This window comes from Alligator mississippiensis, chromosome 5 (genome assembly GCF_030867095.1).
Source record: "Alligator mississippiensis isolate rAllMis1 chromosome 5, rAllMis1, whole genome shotgun sequence".
NCBI classification, from domain to species: domain Eukaryota; kingdom Metazoa; phylum Chordata; order Crocodylia; family Alligatoridae; genus Alligator; species Alligator mississippiensis.
Window position 1 is genome coordinate 157,596,511 of NC_081828.1, and position 24,895 is coordinate 157,621,405.

At 44.5% G+C, this 24,895-nt stretch overlaps 1 protein-coding gene across 4 annotated transcripts in view; it reads left to right on the forward strand.

Moving 5' to 3' along the window:
- SPMIP4 (sperm microtubule inner protein 4) overlaps positions 1 to 24,895 on the forward strand; it is a 50,120-nt gene that overhangs the window by 13,385 nt on the left and 11,840 nt on the right. For 3 of the 4 annotated variants that reach the window (XM_019498110.2, XM_006275121.4, XM_014603074.3), the window contains exons 3-6: positions 7,403 to 7,555; positions 10,120 to 10,191; positions 19,642 to 19,671; positions 23,435 to 23,619. In XM_019498110.2, coding sequence (XP_019353655.1) covers positions 7,403 to 7,555; positions 10,120 to 10,191; positions 19,642 to 19,671; positions 23,435 to 23,619 — 440 coding nt within the window. Of the gene's footprint in view, positions 1 to 7,402; positions 7,556 to 10,119; positions 10,192 to 19,641; positions 19,672 to 23,434; positions 23,620 to 24,895 lie in introns of those variants that run through there. The other variant, XM_014603075.3, reaches the window with a different exon arrangement.

The window sequence follows — 24,895 nt, forward strand, 5'->3', positions numbered from 1 at the left end:
ATTATGGAGGAGAGCTATGCTCTTCAAATAAACTTTATGCAACTGGTGCATGTTATGCTGGAGCCAGTGGGCAGTGTGTTGTGAATGGCTTGGCACCTCTGGTGAGGGAGTTCTGGGGCATTGCAGTGAGGAAAAGAACGTTGGCCAAATTTAGTGACCCAGACGCTGCTCCTAGTAGTCCCTACCCAACTGACCACCTGGGACACCACCTGCCCTTTCCCTGGCATTGGGTCAGGCACAAACCTTGGGACTGGCTTGTCCCTGAAGCCTCAGTCAGTAGGACGAATCATTAAAAGTGTCTGCCCTGGTAAAAACTAAAGCTCAGGTGGAGGTGAGGGGGCTTGCACACTAGAAAAATTATGGTGCCTGCATGCTAGAACCTGGAATCGGACAACCCCATGCTGCTTTAAATGGCAAATGAACTGTGCTTGGCAGCTCACTTAAAGCAGCAAAGGATTTTCAGCCATAATCACAGCCAAATAGGCAGTCCCTTATTTGAGCCATTATACTTAGCACAGCCTAATTTTCCCCCTGATGCCATTTCTTCTCTCACTAGTTTAACGTAAAACAGGCAAGCAGCTTTCTGTGAGACCACTTGAGTCTTAAGCATACTTGCTTTATGAATAGTGGGTCGGTCGGTTCTGTTAGTATTTATTCTCTCACCGGCTGAAGAAACTGAAGAACATGGAAGAAACTGTGAGCGGGAACCGGTGTCTTGACACATGGGTCACTGGTGGGTAGCCCACTGTTGTGCCATGCCCCAAAAGGGCCCTTGTAGGTACCCCTTGTGGGCCTAGATGTCGGTACATGGTTCGTTGATTAGCTACGCTTTGCAGATGTTTTTGGTGCCAAAACTTGCAAAACACCATCCAGAACACACATGGCTGTAAGATACAAAGTTGCCAGCAAGTCTGGTATCCAAAGTTTGTGCACCAAAAAGAGGGTTGGGAGTGGGCCACATTCCCTGAAACCATTCGCCTCAATATACCTTGGATTAAGCAGGGGTGGATTATGGGACGATGGTGCCCCTGGCAATCAAGGCATCCCTTGAGGAGCCAGGGGCAGCACAGGCCAGGTGGGCAGCCTGGGTAGGGCCATGCTGGGCAGGCAGGGGTGTCTGTGCAGGTGGTGGCTGCTTCCTGGGGCCCCTGCTGTCTGCAGTCCTGGGAGCAGATGGCCACAGTTTACTTTTTAGTGGGAAATTAAACTGCTCCCAGCCACATGTGTAAAGCAGCCAGGCAGTTTTATATTCCTTTCACTAAGATGGGGTGGATTATAGGGCAATGGTGCCCTTAGTAATAATGGCACCCCATGGGGTGCGCAGGGGTAGCACAGGCCAGACAGGTAGCTCGGGCAGGGCCGTGCTGGAGGGGTGGAAGTGTCTGTGCAGGCAGTTGCCACTTCCTGGGACACCAGCATAGCCCGGGAGTGAGGGGCTCAAATAGGCAGGACTCCTGGGGCATCCTGGCAGAAGTGGCAAGGGGCCCGATCCTTTTTTCAGTGGAGCCTGACTGCCAACACCCACAGCCGGGCAGTGAGCTGCTGGCGGGCCAGGCAGCCCCTGAGCTGGAAGAGGAGAGGAGGAGGGGAGACATGTCCTTACCCGGCATAGCAGCAGTTTAAAAATATGTGTTAAAAAGTAATGAAATTAGTGAAATGACACTTAAATTTATTTAATTAATGAAATCGCAACAGTTTTGGTCAACTTTACATGTCAGCAATCCCCAGTCTTTAGCAGGGATTAGAAGTTTACTGGTGCCTCTGCTGTAATTCAGTACCAGAGTGATCAATGGGGTGGATTGTTATGCAGCTTCCATGCAGTAATTTACTGTGAGTAGCATATTAGAGATTTATTTGGTTTAAGAGCTGTCACTTGTACACAGTGACGGAACAAATTAAAACACACTGTGTCAAGTCTGGGGTCATAAAACCAAACCATTTAGTTTAGTGAGGACTAACCCAACGTCACATGTACAAGTGCCCTCAGAGTCCCCTGAAATGATAGAATCATGGAAGTTAGAAATGGAAACTACCTCTTAGACTAAGATTGTCCGGCTAGTAGCCCGAGGGCCACAAGGATTTAAGTTGTGGCCCTGGACTCTCATCCAGCCACTGCTCCCCTTCATTGCTCCTGCTGCATCAGCAGCTAGAGTCTCTGGGCTTTCTCTCGTCTTCCAGCTGCCACTTACTGCTCTTGCCACGGGGGGGGTGGGTCATTGTGGCACAGTATAATGGGGGCGATCAGGACCATGCAGGGGGGGAAGAGGGGAGAGCACACCTGCGTAGGGCAATGGGAAGGGAGTACTCATGAGGACATGTGTTGCAGCAGGAGAATAAGGGAATTGTGCCCATATGGTCCAGTAGCAGGGGAAAGGGGAGAACGGTGGTGCAGTAGTTGGGGGTGCCTGTGCAGGTATATGGAGCATTGGAGTGAAGTGTCCATGCAGCAAGCAGCCCAGTGGCCCACAGCTCACCTAATGTGGTCTGTATAACTTGTGGCCCCCGCTGGTGTAGTTCCCAGAGCTTTAGAAGTTGGACAGCCCTGTGTTAAGCTATTCAGTACATTTCCTTGCCAGTACAAGATTGTTCCCTACAGTAAATTTTTGAGAAGTTTTTCCAGTCTGGTTTTTAGTTTGATATTTTCTGTGCAAAGACAGTGTTTTGTTCATGTCCTTGAAAATTATAATCCCACTGGATTGATACTGACCATAACTATCTCTTTGTGAGGAAGACCATAAATGTTAGAAGCTTAACAAAGCCTTGTTTGGTCAGAATGGGTGATTACCTTTGTGTGCAATGTTTGTCTTTTCTGTCTAAGGCAAATGGGTTGTTCTGCAATTTCGTAACCTGCAGATAGAAGTCAATATGAATGATTTATTAGTATTTCCTCTGGGTTCGGTTTAATTAATACTGACAAGCATGCAGAATGATTTGATGTCTGGCTGCCAACCTTCAGGGGGAAAAAAGCCATAAATTGAACTTTAAAAAAAATAGATGCTAAAAGTTTATACAGTTATTTTAATATAGTGGAGGAGGAAGATATGCCTCATCATTCATCGGCTCCCACAGGATTATTCTAGTTTGTCCTGCTAGATAAACAAATTGCATCATGATATCAAGACACAGCGTCATAAAGAAATGGCATAGTATTGTAGTATGATGATGGCATCTCCCAAGCTTGGGGTCAGCACCCTGAGGTCTCTCCTAATTGAACAAGAGGATTCTTCCAGAGATTTTTATATCCCTTTAAAAAAAAAAAAAAAAAGGCTATAAATAACCTGTGACTGATCAGAATTATTATAGCTGTTTTACAGATAGATAAATGGAGATGCATCAAGATGAAGTGAAAGGCCCAAATTCAATTAATAATGAGCCTACTCTGGCTCTTTTTCACACTAAAGTAACTCCTGCAAAGTTATTCCTGATCTGTGTTAGCATAAGGTAACATCTGCTCTACAAGTGGAGGGTGTGCAGTGTTCTGAGTGTGAGTTTGGACATCAAACCGTTCTGCATGCTTGTGGTGTCGGTATTCCTTAAACTGAACCAAGAGGAAATGCTAATTAATCATTCTTGTTGACTTCTGCAGGTGAGATTATACAAGCAAAACTGACCTTCAGTCCCCATAAGCAAAATAAGTCAAATCATGGATGTGCCAGTGTGACAGTCTAGAAGGCAGTGTGGCAGTGCTCATGGATGCAACTCTGTTGTCAAGAATTTCCTCTCTGAACCAGTTAGCCTCTAAGGGCTTTGGCACAGGTATAATGCCAGAAACCTGTGGAATGTTGTGGTGTCACAGTTCTGGTGTTTTCAGAGCAGTCACAAGTGAAGGCTTCATGTAGTTTCAGACCTGTGCGACTGACTTGCCACTAGAGGGCTGATGGGCAGAGGCAAAGGCAGGAGCCGGGACTCTTGCTCCACAGGGGTGGGGGCAGAGGGAGGTGAAGGGAGAGTTTTGCATCTGCTAAGAAAAAACATTATACGTGATTAGGGACTTACTTGCGTTTGCATGGATTTTTGCAGAAATTGCAAAATCAAGCAATCTCTGCAAAATTCGTTGGGGGCGGGGGGGGAAACATTAAAAATAAAATGCTGGCTCCCCAGTGGGAGCCAACAGTCCTCCAGGCTGCGCTGCCCACCTGGAGGAAGGGAAGACGGAGGGCTGCCAACACAAGGGTGATCTGACAAGATGGCTGCCACCCCCACCCCTCACCAGTGATTGGCTGAGAGGGCTGTATGTCCTCTGGCTCCACCCCTCTCCAAGGGGCAGGGCCATACAATGGACAGCCCTCTCCATCAATCAGTGGTGGGGAGCAGGGCCACCAGGACCCCTTAGCCAATCAGAGGCATCAGGGTTGGGGAGGCAGCCACAATAAGCCCTCAGAAATGTCAGCCAGCCCCATGACCTGGCTGCAGAATTGGCCAGCCACCTCCTTAAGTTGGTTAGATGCCTACATATGATGTGCTTTTTGATCCTGTATAAAAAAAAAAAAAAAAAAATTAAATCTAGAATAAATGTGCTGCAAAAGACTCGTATATAAAATAACTTGCTAGATGCCATGGTAGAGAGAGATGTCTCCTAATTTCAATAAATCATTAGTTTATTCATAAGCTAGCATTAACTTTTGTTTTTTAATGCATTTGGTCTAATAGCCTGGCTTGCTGCGTGTCTTAAGAAATCTGCTTTTTTTGCAGTGAATTCATTGAAACTGTAAGTTAACCATCTTTGGAGGAAGAATGCACACATTTAACTTTTATGTACTCTTCCTATATTAAAGGGTTCAAATGGGTTTCTGCTTAGAGTCTCATGGTGAATCTAAACAAGCCTTACTTTTTGTACCTGTAGATTTTAGCATTGCTTAGTATATGGAGAGATCACACTATTTAAGGAACTCTTAAAGCTTGTGTTTCTGTCAGTATTAAATTCCTTGATCTCTGTTAATGCTGCAGTGTCTTAGAAATCATAGAAATTAAGGGCTGGAAGGGACCTCAAAAGATCATTGAGTCCAACTCCCCTGCTCTGGGCAGGAATACTGCTGAGATCAAATTATCCCAGCAAGATGCCTGTTCAGTCTCCTCTTGAAGACTTCCAAGGTTGAGGACTCGACCACCTCTTTGGGAAGTCTATTCCAGATTCTGGTCACCCTTACTGTAAAGAAGGTCTTCCTTCCAACCTGAAGTCATCCTCTAACAGTTATGGCCATTACTCCTTGTCTTCCCCTGTTGCCCTAGTGAACAGTTTTTTTTTTTTTCTCCCAGCTCCCAGTATTCACCCCTTTAGTCTATGTAGACAGCCACCGAGTCCCCCCCTCACTCTTCTCTTCCTCGGGTTGAACAGTCCCAGATCCAGATTAGTCTACCAGTCCCAGATCAGTCTTTCTTCATAAGGTTTGTCCTCCAGGCCCCTATCATTCTTGTAGCCCTTCTCTAGACCTTTTCAAGATTCTCCACATCTTTTTTTGAAGTGTGGCACCCAGAGCTGGACACAGTACTCTAGCTGGGGTCTCACCAGCGCTGAGTAGAAAGGAAGTATCACTTTCTTAGTCTTGCTTGCGATGCATCAGCTAATGCACCCCAGTGTGCTATTAGCTCTGTTGACTACAGCATCACGTTGGCCGCTCATGTTCATCCTGTGATCAACCATAACCCTGTAGTCCCTTTCAGACATTGTGCTGGCCAGGACATCTTCTCCTAACCTAACTGGCCACCTCCCACTGGGATGATACAGACCCATCTACTAACACTCTCTGGGTTCGATCTCTTAGCCAGTTCCCAACCCACCTGACCATGGACTCTGCCAGCCCACAATCCCCCAGGTTTTTTTTTATAAAAGAGTCTTTGGCAGGTGGATGCTAGGACTTGTACAAATCTGGTATTTTTGCTTGTAGTGAATTGATAATTTTATGATGTATGTGGTATAACAATCCACACACCAGTCCACTTAATGCAGTTGTTAGAGGAATTCAATGTAAAATTTGGAATGTGTGTTAAAGCAGCACAAATTAACCCAGTGGAGCAGCCAGAATGGTATGTACCAATGCTCTCAAACTACTAGTTCTGAAGTGAACATTAAATTGTGTTGTTTCTCTTACTGGTGACTTTAGAGGTTAGGTTCGTGTGCCTAGGAACTGTCTTATATAAGATGCAAGATACATGGAAGGGTAGGGGTGTGGAAGGAAGAATAAAAATGCCTAGACAGGCTAGCTTATAGATCTCCCTATGGAGACCATACAGCCATGGGAAGCTTGCTTGGTCTCCTTGTCTGGGTGCTCCATGCTCAGCCCAGAGTATCCAGTGCTCAATTAACTGAGACATGGGCTGGGGGAAGCGTGCTTCCCCTTCCCTCCATGGTCTCTCTGCAATTACACACTCAGAGAGTTGTTCTCAGCCTGGAGCCAAGGGGGCACATGTGGGGACCCCATTAGAGATTTGGAGGGTGGGAAGCGGTTGAGAGCTATGTATTCTGGGATGCTGGAGGAATCAAAGTGAGGCATTTTGTTTTCCTACACCATTCATACAATACCCTGGAATCTAGGCAAAACAAATCAAAGTTATGCCATGCCAGCCAAGGTTTAACTTTGAAATATTTAGAGGGAACGTATGGCAGCTTAGCACCCTTTAACTAATGACTGCTCTTGTTTTTAATAGCTTTTATGTTGGTTTTAAGGTAACCTGTGCCAAGCCCCTAAGGTGCCACCCTGTCCTGCCTTCTGCCTGTGATCAATCTACTTATGCCAGCAAAAGTTTGCACTATAAACCTGACTGAAGTTGAAGGAAGAATCAGACCTTTTGAATCAAAGACAGGTCTTGGGGACAGAATAGCCCTGGATCCTCAGATGAAATCCCTGGATCCTCCCAGCTAGACCTTACTGCCTCTGTCTTAACAAACTAAATGAGAGCACAGCAGTATAACCTATGGTTTTTGAGTTTGGGAGCAATCTTGAAGCTTCCCCTTCCAGGGCTAGTACTTACCAGTCTTGCTCACTGCCTCAGTTTTAAAAGTAATTTTTGTTAGTGTGTTCAGTGAAGAGAAGGGGAAACCATAAATTGGGGAAACCAAATCATGGTCCAATTTTGTATATCGACTAGAGGACAACGTGTTCATCTCTGCTTTAATAATGGAGATTATGCAAGTGCAGTTAAACAAGTAGCATATTTTGATCTATATTCAACTTCTTCTTTCCTCCAGTTGATTAAAGCATGCTTTATTTGATTCTGCTGCTGTTGAAATCAATGAACAATCAATGAACTCCCATTGATTTGTTTATGATCAGTCAAAAAATGGAGTAACCTACCACCAATAGAATAAAAAAAAAATTCCAATCTAAGGTATCTGTAAAGATATTCAAGTCACTGTAATTGTTGCTGTGATTTAAGAATGGGTTGTGGATTTTTTTTGTTTCAGGTATGAGAAGTTCAGGAATGAATTTCAATGGTGCAGGCTTCCCTGGGGAGCAGAAAGAGAATATGGAGAAATTGTTCCAGTTTCATTGCCAGAAGATCACAAGCTAAAGAATGAGCCTTCTTGTATGTTTACTAAAGGACATCAACATTATGGGTATGGTGGGGATCTCTGGCCAGGGTTAGTTGGTGACATGCATTAAATGTTGGAATTTTAAAGTGTTGTTTTACCCAGTATTGGCTAATAGAATACAGCATGTTTGGACAATTGGAGATCAAACGAGGTTAAACTTGAATAAAGTAAATCTCATGTTTGTCCTGGACAGGGTTCGATATATTCTTTGTACATATATTTTTTCAGAACCATCTATTTTAGGACATCTGTATTGATGTTTTCTGTAAATATTTTTGACATGATGATGTGGAGTTAGAGTCAATAGTTCAAGTACCTCAGTTCAAAACTCTGTGATTATAACCAGTTGCTGTTAGAATATGTTTAATATTGTTCTATCTTTATAACATCTCAGTGGAAAATTTATGAAGAAAAGCAGATTTTTTTTCAGCATTTATCTGTATTACTTATTGCTGACTCAAACATTCTGAGTGGATATCTCTCATCCAATTTACATAAACTGGAATACAAGGAAATTTTAAGTCATCAGACTAGGGATTGGCAGAGTTGGTATTATGTGAAAAAGAACTAAAGTAATACTAAGCTTTTACCAGCAGATGCCAGTATGTATTAAAAATACTGGAAAGGCCCCTGTTCAGAAGTGCACTATATATTTACAACTGTTTATCAGCTTGGTGCTGGGCAGTCTTCAGTTAAAGATGCTCAGTTGTGCACTGACCTAAAAGTGATTGTAGATACAGGGAGCAACAATACTTTTGCCTTCCAAGTATTGTATTAATGCAGATGCACTGGACTAACGTCTATCCGGATTCCAAATACAATGCTTTATCGGTACTTATCCATATCTTACCAGTTATCTAAAGTTGCATTATTGTAACTATAATCTTTTAGAAGTAAATACAGCAAAAATGGAAAGCCTCCAGGTCAGCATGTTTTTACTGTTAACTTGAAGAGATCATTCACGTCACAGATATATTTAGTATGTGGTGTCCTCATTGAGAGCCATATTTGAGGCCCTTGTGCTTCTGAACAGTAACTGGAACTTGGAGTTTTCAGAGATGACCTGTAGGATGTCACGTGGGACGACAGTGCAAATATCTACGTTCCATAAAGTTTTCACTGTGAGGTAGTTTATTGGATGGCATTGAACCTTCGGCACTGTGGGGCTGACCTGCAGGGCTCCCCATGTGTCTAGGAAATTTTGGGGCAGAGGAGTAGTAGCAGTGTTAATTGCTTCCAGAGCCATGGCAATCGACACTGCCACCACTTCCCCACTGCCAGATTTTTCTGACCTATGAGGATCTCCACAGTCCAGATGTTGCAGCTCCATGCTTCCTCAGTCCATTTACTCCATGGCTGGATCTGATGCGTGGAGTCATAACTGTAGCCAGGTCCAGTGTGCAGGTTCACACCAGATTGCACCCATGGACTGCCCCCTACACTCTGCCCTGATGCTGGATCTGGCTTGAAGACCAATCCCTCATGGTGGATCCAGCTCGTGGGGCCAGAGAGGTTGAGCACCCTTGGCTTTGTCTAAGGAGACCATGTATCTTGGCCTCCCTTAGGGATAAAAGGTGTCAGAGGGATATGAGAAAGCAGGCATGGTATCAGCACTGGCTCAAAAATGAAAAGAGGCAAGACAGTTAACTAGCTTTTAGACAGTGTATGCAAACAGTTGGCTGAATGCCATTGTCAGACTACTACAGAACCTTCACATGCCCTAAAAGCTACCTTGAGCCAAGCAGAGTATACAGACATGTGCCTTGTCACTCTGACCCAAGATCTTTCTTTCTCTTCTTCCGGTCCATGTCTCCACTATTACCATGCAGTTATAGCCACACCTTTCTGATACTGAAAAATTCTCTAACTAATCTCTGTGATAAGCACAGCCTCTTCAGGCAGAGGTCAGGAACTATGAGACTGTTCCTCATTCCAGAGATAAAGTTACCAGTTAAAACAAGTTATTCCACCTCTATTTCTTTCAGGTCCCTCTCACTCTCCCTTTCCCTGCCTTCCCCTGTCTTAGCTGCTGATAACTAAGCAACATGTATCTCTTCCATCAGGTAAGGTGGAAGACAGATAAGATGCTGTTTTCACACTCAAAGGTGAGGTTTCTGTTCAGTGATAAGAACCACTAAAGAAAATGGCATCCTTCAACCCAGTAAGGGTCTGATCCTCCCTGGCCTCTTGATATCAGAAGGAAGCCGAGGGGGTTCAGTATTGTAGGAAATATTCACTCACTAATAGGATCATGCTACAAGTGCTTCATCCTGTATCTATTGAAGTCATTTCTAGAGATTCCTTTGACTTTTAGTGGTATGGATCAGAGATTCTGAACATGCATAGTTTCCACTGATTTTAGTGTGAGAGATTCTGCCATTCAGAAAATCATTTTGATATTATTAGATAATTTTGTTCATAAGTATCTGCTTACTGCTTGACAGTAAAATATTTCCATTTCTTGTAGCTATTATTTTTTGTGATAAGAGCTACTTTTTCACGCAAAAAATACTCTGTATGTATTTCCTAACTTTTTACAACCATCTTGAAATATGTGTGTTTATGGTTTTCTTTCCCTCTTTTTACAGAGGTCTTCCCATTGAGCAGAGTTATGATACAACCCAGTGGAAAAAAAGTGACGTCTTCATGAATGATGATCTGTAAGTTCTGATTTATTTTGTGCATATCTTGTGAATAATGACAAGCTGAATAGCAATTCTGCCTTTAAAGATATTAAAGACAGATGTTAAGGGCAAAATACAAATAGATGCCTTGTATAAAATGCTCTTGGCCAAGAACTAAAGAAGCAAAGAGAATATGAAAGGAAGCTCAAAATGTGGCATTAGTCTCCCACTCAGGTTATTATTTCTTGAACCATGGACTTAAGTTGGTTTTACAGATTTGTCAATGTGTCACAACTTGTGACATTCAGATGTATTCTCTTATCTCTTGGCCAGAGTCCAGATTTAATAAATAGCACTAAAGTAATTCTGATATCAAGTATGCATCCGATAAATGTTTTCTATCGTATTTTTAGGTAGAATGTTGTTTACTTCATTATTTCTATTTAAGAGTAGCTAGTTGAACTGAACTTGGATATTATTTAATTAAAAGCTGCAATACACAGTTTTACCACAAGATGGCACCAATAAAGCATTACAACTTGTAGTTCAAAAATAAAGTTTGAGGTTAATGTAACAAAGTTTAGGTATCCAAGTTGTAGCTGTATTGGGCTAGAGGCAAAAGGAATCAGACCTCACAGTATAGAGGTGATCTCTTTTATTAGACCAACTAGATTTTTGAAAAAAAATTTCTTTAATTGCAAACGTTTGGGCACAAGCACCCTTCTTTGGGCGTAGGAGAAAAGAATGTAAACGTTCTCCCAGGCAGAAATGATCATATTTCAGGAGAGTTAAAGGTGTAGTAAAATCTCCTGTTTGGCACAGTTCATTTTATGCAGGTAGGCTCAGAGAAAAGTTGGAATAGTCTATTGCCGTCAAAGCTGTTTGGTGGCAAACAAGATGCAATCATATTTCCTTCTGGTTATGGTGTTTCATATTTCACAGAGAAGGAAATATGACTACATCCTGTTTGCCACCAAACAGCTTTGAGATCAACAGACTATTCCAACTTTTCTCTGAGCCTAACCTGCATAAAATGAACTGTGCAAACAGGAGATTTTACTACACCTTTAACTCTTCTTTGAAATATGAACTTTCATTTCTACCTGGGAGAACGTTTACATTCTTTTCTCCTATGCCCAAAGAAGGGTGCTTGTGCCCAAACGTTTGCAATTAAAGAATTTTTTTTTTTTTTTGCCAAAATCTAGTTGGTCTAATAAAAGAGATCACCTCTATACTGTGAGTTCTGATTACATTAAAGTTTATGAATTTAAGTACTCAAGTCAAGAAATAAACAAAATAACATTTTCATGGTAACTTTAACTTATCCATGCTGCACATCCTGTGTATGCCTAGATACATAAATGTTGGAGATGTGTGGATAAGTTTATATTAACTTTTGCTGGTTATTTTTGTACGCAGAAGGCAGGGTACTTGCCATTATAGACTTACTAAACAAATCAGAGATGCATAAGATTTTGTAAACAACAACTTACTTCATCAGCTGCTATCTGTAGGACCATGTGGGGACATTTTGTGACACTAGTCTCACTTCTAGCACCTCATGTGCAGTAACTATCAGTACTGCAAACTATGAGATCCTCCTCCCCATTTTGCATGAGTCCACAAAGCCTGGAAAAAATAGCAACGCCACCATAATTCTACTGTGCGATTTGCAGACAGGCCACAGAGAAGCTTCTCAAGGAGAAAATGCAGCTCTGCATTCTGTAGCATAGACAACTGGTAGGGGTGCACGTGCCCCCCCGACAGCCAGCACTGATGCTGTTGATAGGGCTGGTGCCCCCCCTGACAGGGTCAGCGGCTTCTGCGGGTGCCCCCGCAGATTCAGGAAGCACCAGTCACTCCTGCTCTGTAGTTCTGCCTTTGGTGGAATAAGGATTTGATGTTAAGAGGAGAGGGCTAGTTAAAATAGTGCAATGGTCAAAGCCTCTATTTACTTGACTACATCATTAGCAGGGATCCAGGATTTCCATTCACTATGGAAAAATGCAGTAAAATGCAGATTTTCTTATTTTAAGGAGAAAAACCCAGATTTTCTCATTTTATGGAGAAAAGCATGGAAAATGGTAGGTTTACCCTTGTAGGCTGGCTGAGTTCCAGCCTGCAAGGGGCGGAGGGAGAGTGGCAGGGGGCTTCATGTGCATGTACACAAATGTACATGGCAACCAGGCAACATGAGAACAGCTCCCTGCAGGAAAGTCAGGGGTGGAACTGGGAGAGGGGGAGGGCCAGGGCAGGGGAGAAGGAAATTGAGGTCCCCATAGTGAGGGAGGGAGTTGGGCAGGGCTGGCTGGGGCTAGGCCTGCTGACCAGCTGGGATGCTACGTGGGCCTCGAGGCCCAGGTTGGGACTGCATAGCTGCAGGGCCCAGGTGGCCAGTGGGACAGAACTGCTGCTTGTCTGGGGGGCGGCAGGTGGGGGGTGGCTCTCCACTGCTGCGTGCACTCCTGGGGGTTGTGGGGGCACATGACCCCCCCAGATTTGTGCATAGAACAGGAGCAGATGCAGGCTACCTGCATGCTACCTACGTGAAGACCCCAGGGGGAGGGCAGCAGGGCAGAGAGCCCTGAGCCTCCATCCACCCCCTTACGTGCTCCACTCGAGCCGTGCTGCCCACACAGGAGGGGGAGCCAATGTATCTTGGCCTCCCTTAGGGATAAAAGGGCTCCACACTCCCATGGGCATGCAGCAGCCGGCATCTCCCATGGGTGGCAGCCAGGGCTTGGGCACTTCTGGGGGGGAGGGGGCTGCAGACTTGGGTCTCTGGCTCCATAGTCCTAGAAGCTGGGGGGGGCCCTCTGGCAGGGCTGGAGTGGGGGGGGGGGGGCAGGAGGCTATGGGTGGGGAGTGAGGGGCACCAGCAGGCCTTGAGGGGCCATGACTTGGGAATGAGGGGAAATGGCATGGACAGGGTACTGGCATATCAGGGCTGTTGAGCGCCACAAAACAGTGGCAGCAGGGAGGGGACAGTCACAGCTGGACCCGTGTCCTGGTGAACGAAGGGGGCAGAGGGAGCTCTGATTTTCCATGATAAAAAACCCCAAATCAAATGCCAAAATGTATAGGTATTTAGAATTTTATTATAGTAATTGTGGTACTGGGAGGCTTCCAAATTGCTTTAAAATTGTAAATATATCAATAAAACATTGTATTCAACTGATACCTTTATATATAGTGGTGTTTCATTTTAATCATGAAAAAATGCGAATTTTAGGCGTTTTAATCAGAGAATTTGCTTTTTTTTAAATGAAAGAATTAGCATTTTTTTTAAACAGAGTAAACCAGGATCCCTGATCATTAGGCTTGATCTCTAATGAAGCTAGAGATACTGGCCTGTGCAGTTGTTGTGGATTGTGACTCCAGGTCACAGGGATGAACCTTTTCCCACAAGATTTGCATGTACCCCTGCCAAACACATTTGCTTGGGGCTTATTACTGCGACAAGAATTTGGCCCTTAACATGCAGTATAAAATGATGCACAATTTAAGATTGGCATAATCCAATAATTTATTGATAGACTGAATATTTTACTGACAGCATGTTTATACATTTTGTCCATTATTTTGAAAATTAAAATGTAACCTATTTTTAAAACGTATGTGATCTTTTAAATATTTGATCTCTTATATTCCAGTAGTTTTTCTGTAAAATTGTATTTACTTATATTCTATCCTTGAACAGTTGTAGAGAAGCAGTTCACTTAAATTATTTCCTGTTTCAGATTTTGTGGGTTCATAGTCAAATGTCTTTATAAGCAAAATATCTTGTGTGACCTACAGTAGTCTAACTGCTCTAACAAATTAAAATGGTGATAACCTTAGGAAATCTTTATTGAAAAAATACTGACTGAACATTGCTCTTGGTATTTTCTTGGGGGTTGTTAATGCTTGATTTATAGATACTATAGCTGGCAATGGCTCCTTTGTGCCATTACACTGTTGTGGAAAATGAATTACTGCAAATTTGCAGGAACTACATATACCATCATGGAATTACTGTACCTTTGTCAGAGCTCCACACACTGTAGATCCTTACATCATTTTGCATGAAAATGATTTGTCTTGCTTCTAGAAGAAGTGCCTTTCAAATTGAATTAACTAGGCCATGTTTTCCTATCCAGTTAGAAACATTCAAAGGAAAACAAGGTAATTTGGGCTTTGATATACCACCAAAAGCCCATAGTCACCTTACCAATCTAAGGAGCCATCAAGGACACTGTGCAGGGCTGAAGCCACAAAAATTGAAATACAGGCAATCCCCGCTTAGCGCTCTTAATTGATTCCTAAAAAACTGAGCGTTAAGTGAAACCAAAAGTATTTGATGACCCAAGATGGCGACCTCAGGCGTTCTAACGAAACTTGCTGAGCGCTAATTGAAATCAGGTATCGGTTTCAAATGAGCATTATAGCAAAATAATGCTAAGTGAAACAGCATTAAGCAAGGATTGCCTGTAGACCTTGTGAGATTATAATTTGGGAAAGTAATAGTCCTATGCCCACTAGGGCTAGGTACAGACATTCAAAAAGCCCGAGTCTGAATCAATTCAATCTTTGCAGGTTAGTCTAACCTGCGTTGATTGAACTGAGAAACAAGTGAATAGACATTCACTTCTGATTCTGGAAATGCAGGCACATGCCTGCAGTGGCTCAGGCTAGAGGCTGGGAGTGCTAAGCCCTCCCTTCCATTCTGCAATGGCCAGCAGGCTAAGCAGAAGTTGAGCGGGGGGAGGGTGGCTAGGCTCCAGTAGGCCGAGTATGACTGGGGAGGGATTTAACCCCTTACCCTGGCCTACAGGATCTGCCTGGGTTTTCCCCACCCTGCTTGCAACTCAAGCAGCTGAAGCAGGGGAGCTTTGTATTGGTGTGTACAGGATGGTCTAGACAAGGATGCTTTTGCCTCAGGCTGAGGCTGGGCTAGATGTGACCCCTGAAAGTCCCTCCCAGCCCCACTCCTCTAGGATTCTGTGACCTGATCCAGAGAGAGACCCCCTGTGCTGCTCCTCCAAGAGCGAAGTGTTTCAGGCCCCCATTCTACTATAGAAGGAAGAGTAGGAAAGGCCCAGAGCCTGTTTCCCAGCTAGGACAGTCACCTCCTCACTGGAACACGCGTGAGGGACTGCACGAAGCTGAGGATCACACACACAACCCCCCCTCCTCCTCCCCCCAAGAAGTGAAGCAGAGCCCAGTGCTGCACAGCCCCTGCTGTCTGCCTTCCCTTCCCCATGGGCTTCCCAGAGCCATGAGCAGGGGTTGGGGCCCTTCCCCTCAAGTCCCCCTTGTGTATTTTAAGGGGCTGGAGGGAGTGAGAGGAACCAGACCCACACCCTGGACACACAGGGAGGAGGCAGGGACTCCTTGCCACCGAGCCGCTGTCTCTTTGAGGGTAGCTGGCATGGGGGCAGTGGCTGCCTGATCTCTGTGATGCAACAATGGGGAGAACACAGTGTTTAGAAGCGGGTGCTGGGCCCAGGGGCACCTGCTGAACAGCTTCTCCTCCTGCCAAGGCCATGCGCAGGCCCAGACCTGGTGTAGGGCGGGTGTCCGTGGGGGTGGGGATGGCAGTGGCACCAATCAGGTAACAAGTCAGGACTTCCCTCCTCCAACCCCCACCACCAGCTCCACCTAAGTCGCTCTCACCCACTTCTGGGGAGCCTCAGCCGCCACTGGGAAATTGCCAGCACTCGCCCACAGAGTTACCAGGCACTGCAGCTGCCTGATCACAGCCTCCTCTTTCATACCACCTGACCTGGGTGGCCTGGAAGCCAGGCCAGTCACTGTGAGCAGCAGCGGGGCTCAGTGCAGTGAGGAGCAGCAGCAGCGACAGGTCCCCCAGGAAGAACCAGCTGGCCCTCACAGCACCTGAGCTAGCTTGCACCTGGCCATCCAGCAATTCCACCACCATTGCGGGGCTGACCCATCCAGGGTCGCTTCCCTGATTGCAATGCCCTAGCTGCTGCCTCTGGGCCCTGCATGGCTGCTCCAAGCACTGGCTGGGGCAGCCCTGTAGCGGTGGCAGAGTTGTCGGGTGGCTAGGTGTAGACTGGCTTAGGTGCCATGGTGGCTGGCTGGCTGGCTCCTCCCGGGGGACATGTAATTGCTGCTGCTCCTGGCCATGCTGAGCCCAGCTGCTAGACCACCCAGACCAGGTGGTCTGAAAGAGGAGACTGTGGTCAGGCAACTGCAGCACCCAGTAACTCTGCAAGCACTGGCAACTTCCCCAACGGTAGCCATGGCTCCCTGGAGGTGTATGAGAGTGACTCGGGCAGAGTCAGCAGCGGGAGTTGGGGGAGGGGAATCCCCACTTGTATCCTGATCAGTGCCACCACCTTTGCCTCTCCCAGGGACACCCACCCTGCACTGGGCCTGGGCCCAGTGGGAGGAGAAGCAGGTCATCGGGTGCCCCTGGGTGTGGCACCCGTTTCTGAATGCCCCGCGTTCTCCCCATTGTTGCATCACAGAGGGGGTAGGGCCAGGATCCCTCCAGAAGCATGTGTCCCCCTGCTCGCCTCCCCTCTGCTTCTGCCCACGACAACACCAGCCCGGTCCCTCCCTCCCCACCCCACTTTGCCTCAGGCCTGGGGCTGGTGTCTGGCCACACACCCCACTCTGCCACTCATCCCACCACTACCCCCTTTTTAGCCAGCTGTAGCAGTGTTTGCTCTGGCTAGGGAGGAGAGGGGTGGAGCCAGCACCGCTCCCCCAGCCCAGCACAGCCTAGGGCTGCAAAGCATCTTGGGATGCTGGGGGACTGTGAGTTAATTTAAACCAGGAAGAGGTCTGGGACAGAAGTTCTGTAAACTGGTTTGACCTAAATCAGTTAAATCTGATACTGCATTCAACCAGGTTTGGCTTAAACCAGTTTCAGCCATTTTGAGAGTAGTTTATGTGCATGGAATTTCTGTTCTGTTACAGGTTTAAACCGGTTTCTGATCACTTAAACTGGTTTATTTGTAACCTCTGTCCCTAGCTTAGGTGAAAGTGTTCCATACTGCAGTCCTCTCTGGTCCTCCCTCTATAGCCGCATAGTATAACCAGCTTTCAGATATCCTGCAACTGGCTACCAGGCAGTATATATCATCCATCCTGGATTTGTGTGTGTGTGTGTGTGTGAGAGACAGAGAGAGCGAGCTTTTTACAACATGCTCAAAGCATGCAGGAAAGTTGGAGAGAACCATCGTGCAAAGCCACCTTTTAGCTTTAAGTATGAGCTAAGTCATCCCCACATTCTGTGCCATGCTACAAGGCAGTGCAAACACATGAGACACATAAGAGTCTCAAGGCATGCACATAATTCAGTAAGATCTGAAACACAAGATCTGTTTCTACATCTTTGTGACATAAAAAAGAGAAATAATTTATTTAACCATTAACTAAAATAAATCTCTCCTTTCAATACAGCCAGATTCTATCTCAAAGAAATTTTAAGCTGATTATAAACTTCATGAACTCCAATGAATGTAGTATATTCAGATGTTGATAGTTCCATATTGATCAAGTGAACATGAATACATATTTACACTTCATTTTTTTGTAGAGTCCATTAAATGATAGAACTGGTTAGCTTGAAAAACTATAGTGTGTAGCATATGGTAATCGAGTGAAAGTATGCTTCAATTATACCAGTGTAAATATGATGTGATACTGGTGAACTTCAACATAAATCTGGAGTAACTCCAGTAAAATACCGACATACCCAAGAGCTAAATTTGACCCAAGCATTATTTCTTTTCCTGTCCTTTTAAAGGCTAATCACTACATATTTTTAAGGTTTCTTCTAGCTTTGAGTATGCAGTATTTAGTTACTCAACTTGAGATTCAGAAATAAATTGGACACTTCAGAAAACATGGCTCTTGAATTTTTATTAGCCTTTTTTTACACCTAAATGTGTCTATAAAGTATATTCCAACCTGGCAAGTGCAAGTTTGCTCCTGTTTTGTTACTACCTGAAGTTCAGATATTCTAATGATGAGCACTATAGAAATGTCCCACCCCAAAACATGAATGGGACTGATCTACTGCTCAGTAATTGCCACACACGTCTAGACTGTGATGCTTTACTGTACATTAGATTAGATTAGCCTACACTCAGTAAGCGTCTTGTGTAGATGCACCCATGCAAAAGAAAAGCAGTTCTCTTTATTCATTTTGGTGGAAGTATTATTTCCTTTGTCATGAAAAGTGGTATGATGTGGCATCGCACGGTGTTCACATCACATCCGGTGGTTTTACTTTGCAACACCCCATATATGTTGTTGTAGAACATTTGGTCATTGGGCTTACATTTCCCTGCACATTGCATCAGAATGTAAACAAAATTGATTTGAAAGATGCCATCAAAACCATAATAGATTAAAAAAAAAAAAAGAACCTGATTGTAAGATATGTTTAAGGCAGGTTTGTACAGCACCTAGCATCTCCTCCTGGTGTGGGCTCTAGAAGTTCTGTAGTATAAACAGTATATAAAGGAAGATCTTAGCATTGGAAAGGATTCTGCCCAACGTATCGCTCACACATTGGGTTTTGAAGCCTCTGGATGATCCATATGTTGTCTCTAAATTAGATCATACTTTTAGTAGTACTGTCTACTTCCAAGGGTTGTCCTTTCTTCCACATTTTAACCAAATTGAGTCTTACCTCCAGTGAGACAGGGAAAAGTCTTTTTTCCAGCAGTTTAAACAACTTGATATACCCAGATCTGACTCAGATATTTTCAGATACAAGAAAAATACTTTTAAGTATAATAAACAAGAGTTTAAAAATAATGCAGGAGATAGTTATGCTTTTATCCATTTCATTGCAAGATAAAAAAGGAGAATGAAATAAATGTATATAAGATTTATAATCCTGAGTACTGTCTTTTTTCTTTTTGCAAAAAATAACCATGAAAGCAAACTAAAAGCATATCTATGACATTTTCTGGCCTGACAGCATTGCCAAGAGATTCTTAGCTAGTCTTAGTGATACAATTATTGGTCTCTAGAGTTAGTCTTTTCTTCTTACTTTTTAAAAATGTCTTTAAGACACAAAACAAGTCTCAGTGATGGGAGGTAAATAATTTATCTCTAGATCTATGGTATAATTTATGTACCATTACTGTCAACAGGATGATACATTTTCTGCTTTTCTCTTTTAAAATACTGAGAAAAAGATTCTGTTTTAAATACTAAGTAGTGAGGCTTATTAATGTAGGGCTGGTTAGGTGGAAGTGTAAAAGAGTGATTAGATTTTAATTTTTTTTTTAGTTTCTTCTAAAATACCTCATTTAGTACATGGTGATTTTTATGTTTTAGCACATAGCTACGTAGAGAACTTTAACACACAAAGTGACATCAGTTAGAGTATAATCTAGGCATACTGTATATTGATTGGTCTCTGATGTTTGCTGTATGCTCATTTAGATAAAATGGGGAAAGGCTCAAAGAATATGAATCTTTTAAAATAAGTTGGTTTTTTTTCCTCCAATGTAGGCTCCCTAAACCACCAGATGGTTCAATTGAGTAAGTATATCTCACTTATAGTATATCTTTCCTTTTTGAAATGAAAAGGCAGGTCCCCTATTTTATAACCACAATTACATAGTACCTGGGCAGAGAGCAAAAAAAAGGTTAGGACTGGGAAAAAAGAAAAGGGTACTTTATTGCAGAATGAATCATGTGATGTTAAGTTTAATAGACTGACCATGTTTGTCCAAAGCAACTCTGCCCTTTTACCAGATAGATGCCAACAGCTTAAATGAATTGCTGGCTCACTCTCATTGCCTCAACTAGAAGAAGGGTTAGCAGTGCTTGCCAAATGGAGAGAGGACCTAGGTCAGGGGTCGGCAACCCCTGGCACGCATGCCAAGTGTGGCACGCAAGGCCATTTTGCTTGGCATGCCACAGACACCCTGGCTCTGGGTAGCTGCTGCCAGCGCCAGAGCCCGGGCTGCTCCCAGCAGGGCTTGCAGCATCCCAGCTGCCTGCTGGGAGCAGCCTAGGCTCCTGGCTGGCAGCAGCTCCCCAGAGCCAGGGCCGGCTGCAGCCGGGAGGATTCAGACAGCTGTGCTGGACTCTGGCATCAGCTCCACACCAGCGCAAGCAGGCACGCCTTGGAGCGGGCAGTAGAGGAGGGGTCTGAGGCAGCACAGCCCTCTGCCCCGCTCCTGGCACGGAGGTGATGAGCCCGGCACAGCTGTTTGTAGCCTGCCCGCTGCTTGCTGCAGCTGCCCAGAGCCTGGGCTGGCTACAAACAGCTGAGCCGGGCTCATCACCTCTGTGCCGGGACTGGGGGAGAGACCAGGGCTGCGCTGCCTCAGGCCCCTCCCTCACCACCTGCTCTGACACATGGGTCCACGCGCTGGTGCGGAGCTGATGCCGGAGCCCGGCACAACTGTTTGTAGCCTCCTGGCTGCAGCCGTCCTTGGCTCTGGGGAGCTGCTGCCAGCCGGGAGCCTGGTCTGCTCCCAGCAGGCAGCTGGGATGCTGCAAGCCCTGCTGGGAGCAGCCTGGGCTCCAGCAGCTACCCAGAGCTGGGGTAGCTGCTGGCAGCCACAGAGCCTGGGCTGGGGGGCAGGGGCTTTGGGTGGGGGGCAAGGGGCAATAGGGCTGGAGGGCAGGGGCTTTGGGTGGGGGGCAAGGGGCAGTAGGCTGGAGGGCAGGAGCTTTGGGTGGGGGGCAAGGGGCACAAGCAGGGCATCCTGCCATGTACCCCTTGCCCTCATTTTGTTTTTCTGCCATGCCGGCACTCCGGCACCTTCCGAGGTAGGCATTGTGGTGTTTTTCGGCACCCCGCAAAAAACGTTGCCTACCCCTGACCTAGGTTATAAGAAGAGCAAACTTCAGGATGAAAGGAAAAGCCACACTTGGGAAGAAAGCTTTTCACCTTAATGTTGATAATTTGGTTTACAAAACCCAGCCTCAGTTAAGGAGTAAGTTTGGTCTCTATAGTGTGTAGACCCAGGGGTGCAGTGGGTGGGGCAGGAGGGTGAAAGTGTCTGCTCTCTATAATATGCTGCAAATCTTCATGGGAAAGTTTTCATCAAATAATGCCGTTCCCTCTTACTCGAATAGAATCCCTTTGTTTTTCACCTGGGTGGGTCTCCTGGATCCCTGTCACTTCAGTTTTTCCAGGATTTTTGTTTAGTGCTTTAATTTCTCCATCAAAATATGATCAAAAGCTGGAAAAATAAGTGGCTACAGCAGTAGGAACAGGGAGCAGCAACATACAACAGTTTTCCTAGAGGTAGGTAGATGAGTATAGGGGAGGGGAAGGAGCATGTGCTGTGGTATAAGTGAGCACCATGGCAATCCCAAGGAAACAGTATCTCACAGCAATTGCCCCCTACATATTCAGACTCCAGGGATACATGCCATGAAATCTGTTCTCAGCAATAGTGCATCTCTATTTCACTCCCCTCCTCTGAGAGAAAATGTTCTCTTGGGTCAGATTCTTCTTTTAGATTCATAAGCCTCGTCCATATTAATGTCAGTAGGACTTGTACAAACCTGAAACTAGTATCTGCCCCAAGTTAATCCCATAAAAATAAATATTAGTAAATGTGACTAATTGTATACAAAGTCCACGCATGTGAAAGATTTGACATTTCAGTTTAGAAGTCATAAGTGATTCTTTTATTGCCAAAGTGCAGTAGAGCAGTGGTTCTCAACCTCTTATGTACCAGGACCCACTGGTAAACATTGATGGCCAGTCCCAACCCAGTAAATAGTTTAGGTAGAAAACAGCCCCCTGGCCCTGCCAGTGTCCCTCACTCCCAACCTACTGCCCCAACCCCAGAGTGTGTGCGGGGGTGTGGGGCATGGGGGATGTATCCCCCAGATTTGTGCATCCACAGCAGATGTGGGACAGCAGTTTAACTGGACCAGCATGGGCAGGAGCCACTTCCATGACTTGTTTTCCTGTTTAAGAGCTTTGTTAGACTGAAGCCTGTACTTGCTGGGAAAAAAAAATCCAGGGATGACTGAATTGATAGCATTCTCTGAAAAAGAGTCAATCGCCAGCAGAATTTGAGGGCTCTTCCCCTGCCTTCCTCCCATCCCACTGAGCTGGAAGCATAGAAATACAACTGGGTCCCTCACATGCCAGAGCAGTGCTTTACTGCTGTACAAGTTCACTGAGGAGCCTCCGTTTTCTTTTCTCTTCCTCTGCTTTGTTCTTTCAGCTGTCTACAGTACTTGTAGTGGTGTTATTTCCACCTTAGATGAATAAGATTCCACCTGCCTACATTCAGTTAATACCAGAACTTGCTTTTCTGGAGATGGCATTTTCTGCATGAGGCAGGTGATACTGATTCTATAATTATTGTCTCAGTTTTTTTCTCATTGTTCCTTGCTTGCGCTTCTGTTTCTCGTCACCCTCATGTTTGTCTTTTACTACCATTTGTGTCAGGTTTTGTCTTTCTCTCATTACCCTCACCCACTTTAGTTTCTCCTATAGCAGTTTTTGAGTCTGTAGGACTCTGTCACTGCAAATGCTTTTTATGAGTTCTTCAGTCTTTTACTACCACTTTAGTGAGTACCTCTCTTGGCAGAGCCTCCAATCTTGAGCTACAATAGATTTAAGAGAAACTCTCTAAAGGGGAGAAACAAATGTAAATCGTGTTGCATGTTCACAAGCCTGGAAAGCTAAAGTTCCTTTTTAGTCTGAAGCTGTGAATCATCTTCCCTCAAGAAAGGCAGCATCTGCAGTTGTAGGTAGGGTGAATTTTATAATGGGAGGGCCAAAATCCTAATCTGGATCTGTGCTCAGACACTGACACACCTCCTCCAAGCTTTGACTTAGAATGGGCAAAGATAATAGATATGCTGACTGTAATGTTTTATTGCCCCCTAGGGTGTCACCTCAGTGGCACAGGTGCTGGAGTAAAAGGCTTAAACTATAAAGAAAATGTATCTTTATTTTTACAAAGGAAGAAAAGGAGGGATTAGAGATAAGGTTGATTATTTGCTTTATTATTTACTGGATAAGGGCAGGAGAGAATTAAAGAAACAAAGGGCTCTACTGCATCTAACTCCTCCCCCAGTTAGGTAATTAATGCATTTGCTTAAAAATACTTATCCAGTAATGACCCAGTATCTATTTTAAACACAATACATCAGATTCCTCCCAGGTGTAACTCCAGTGACTCTGCCAGCAAGTTGTTCCAGGGATAAATTTGGTTTAGTAAGATACAGAGCATATTTGTTTTAATATTAATAGAAGACTATATTTAAGGTTATGTGACTGTTTCATTTTGCTCTTAACTCCATCTAAAACTAATTCTAGGCAACTGTGCCTGCCATTTCCAGTCTCCCACCCCTACCAGACACACATCTCCAGATATGCCATGTTCCCAAACTTTAAATCACCTGAGGATAAAGACGTGGGCATTGAAGCAAGCAGTCACCAGCCTTTTCATCCTAATATCCCTACAAAGCCTTATGATGTGATTATTTTCAGAAAGACCAAAGGTAAAGTAGCCTTCAGTTGGTTTTTCATTTATTAACATTTACTTTTTTAAATTCTCAGAGGATGGTGGTTTTGTCAAATTGTTCCTTGACGGAGCAATTGCATGGGAACAACAGAGGCAGAGATAAGTAGTTTGGCCTAAGCTGGAGGATTGCATGCTGATGCTTGCAGTTTCCACTGGTCACCCTTGGCACCAAGGATGCTGAACTCATCTCTATTTTCTTCAAATAAATCGTGGCCTCATGGTTACAAGCAAAGATGGCCCTCAATTCCCTGCCAAGGTGAAGCGGATAAATTAGTGAATATGATGTCCTCAAGTCATGCAAATAATTCTTTTTAGTAGCTGGCATTGGAGCAGCTAGAAGAAGCCATTTGAAGAGATCACAAATTTGCAAACCCCTTGTTTACTTCTGGTGAAGTTGATGGAGTTACTCAGAGACAAGTGATACATAATTTGGAACACTTTCCCACACCAGCAGCAGCATAATGTGCAAAACCACCCAGCAAACTTTTACAGTCTCTTTGCTGTCTGAAAAGAAGCCCATGTCCTCTCCATTTGCAGATGACCACTCCAGACTTAAACAGTTACTGAGATACTTACTTGTTTACCACATCATGTTGAGATGTTTTTAATGTTATTCAGAGACATATTACATTACTGTTGGTTTTATATCAATTCCAGTATCATTATTCCTGTGGAATGCCCCTTTGTCATTCCTATGGTCCTTCACACGAGTAAAGGAATAAAGGCCAGATTCTGATTCTGCTTTTTTCCAAAGAGGTTACCTAATGCATGATTTTGCCCTGGTATCTCACACATTTCTCCAGTCCAGTTTCTTGTTTGAAGTTTGCTGGTGTTTTGCAGTTCTCCTGTATATTTCATTATGGTGCTAATTAGCACTCTATTCTTGGCACCACAGGCAAGTTGGACATTGTGAGGTACTTGCTGTTCATTTTCAGAATATCAGGATTTTTGTTGCAGAAGGTGCATCTGCCGACATCTCTGTTCCCCTTGTCAGTGCGAGCCAGGAACAGATTTGACAGTAACTGTTTAAAAGAGCAGAAGCATATGCTGGAGTGATGAGAAGCTTTTCAGGACCATAAGGACTGATAAGTGGCATGCAAATTTGCATTAATCAGCCATCCTCCCTGTCACTGTGTTGAACAGTACTGTTAAGTGAGTTATGTGATCAGAGAGCCCTTTAGCCAGCCAAAATTAAAAACTTTCCACAAAGTGTGTGGCATGAGAAGTACTTCTTGTCTCCACCTGTTATTGCT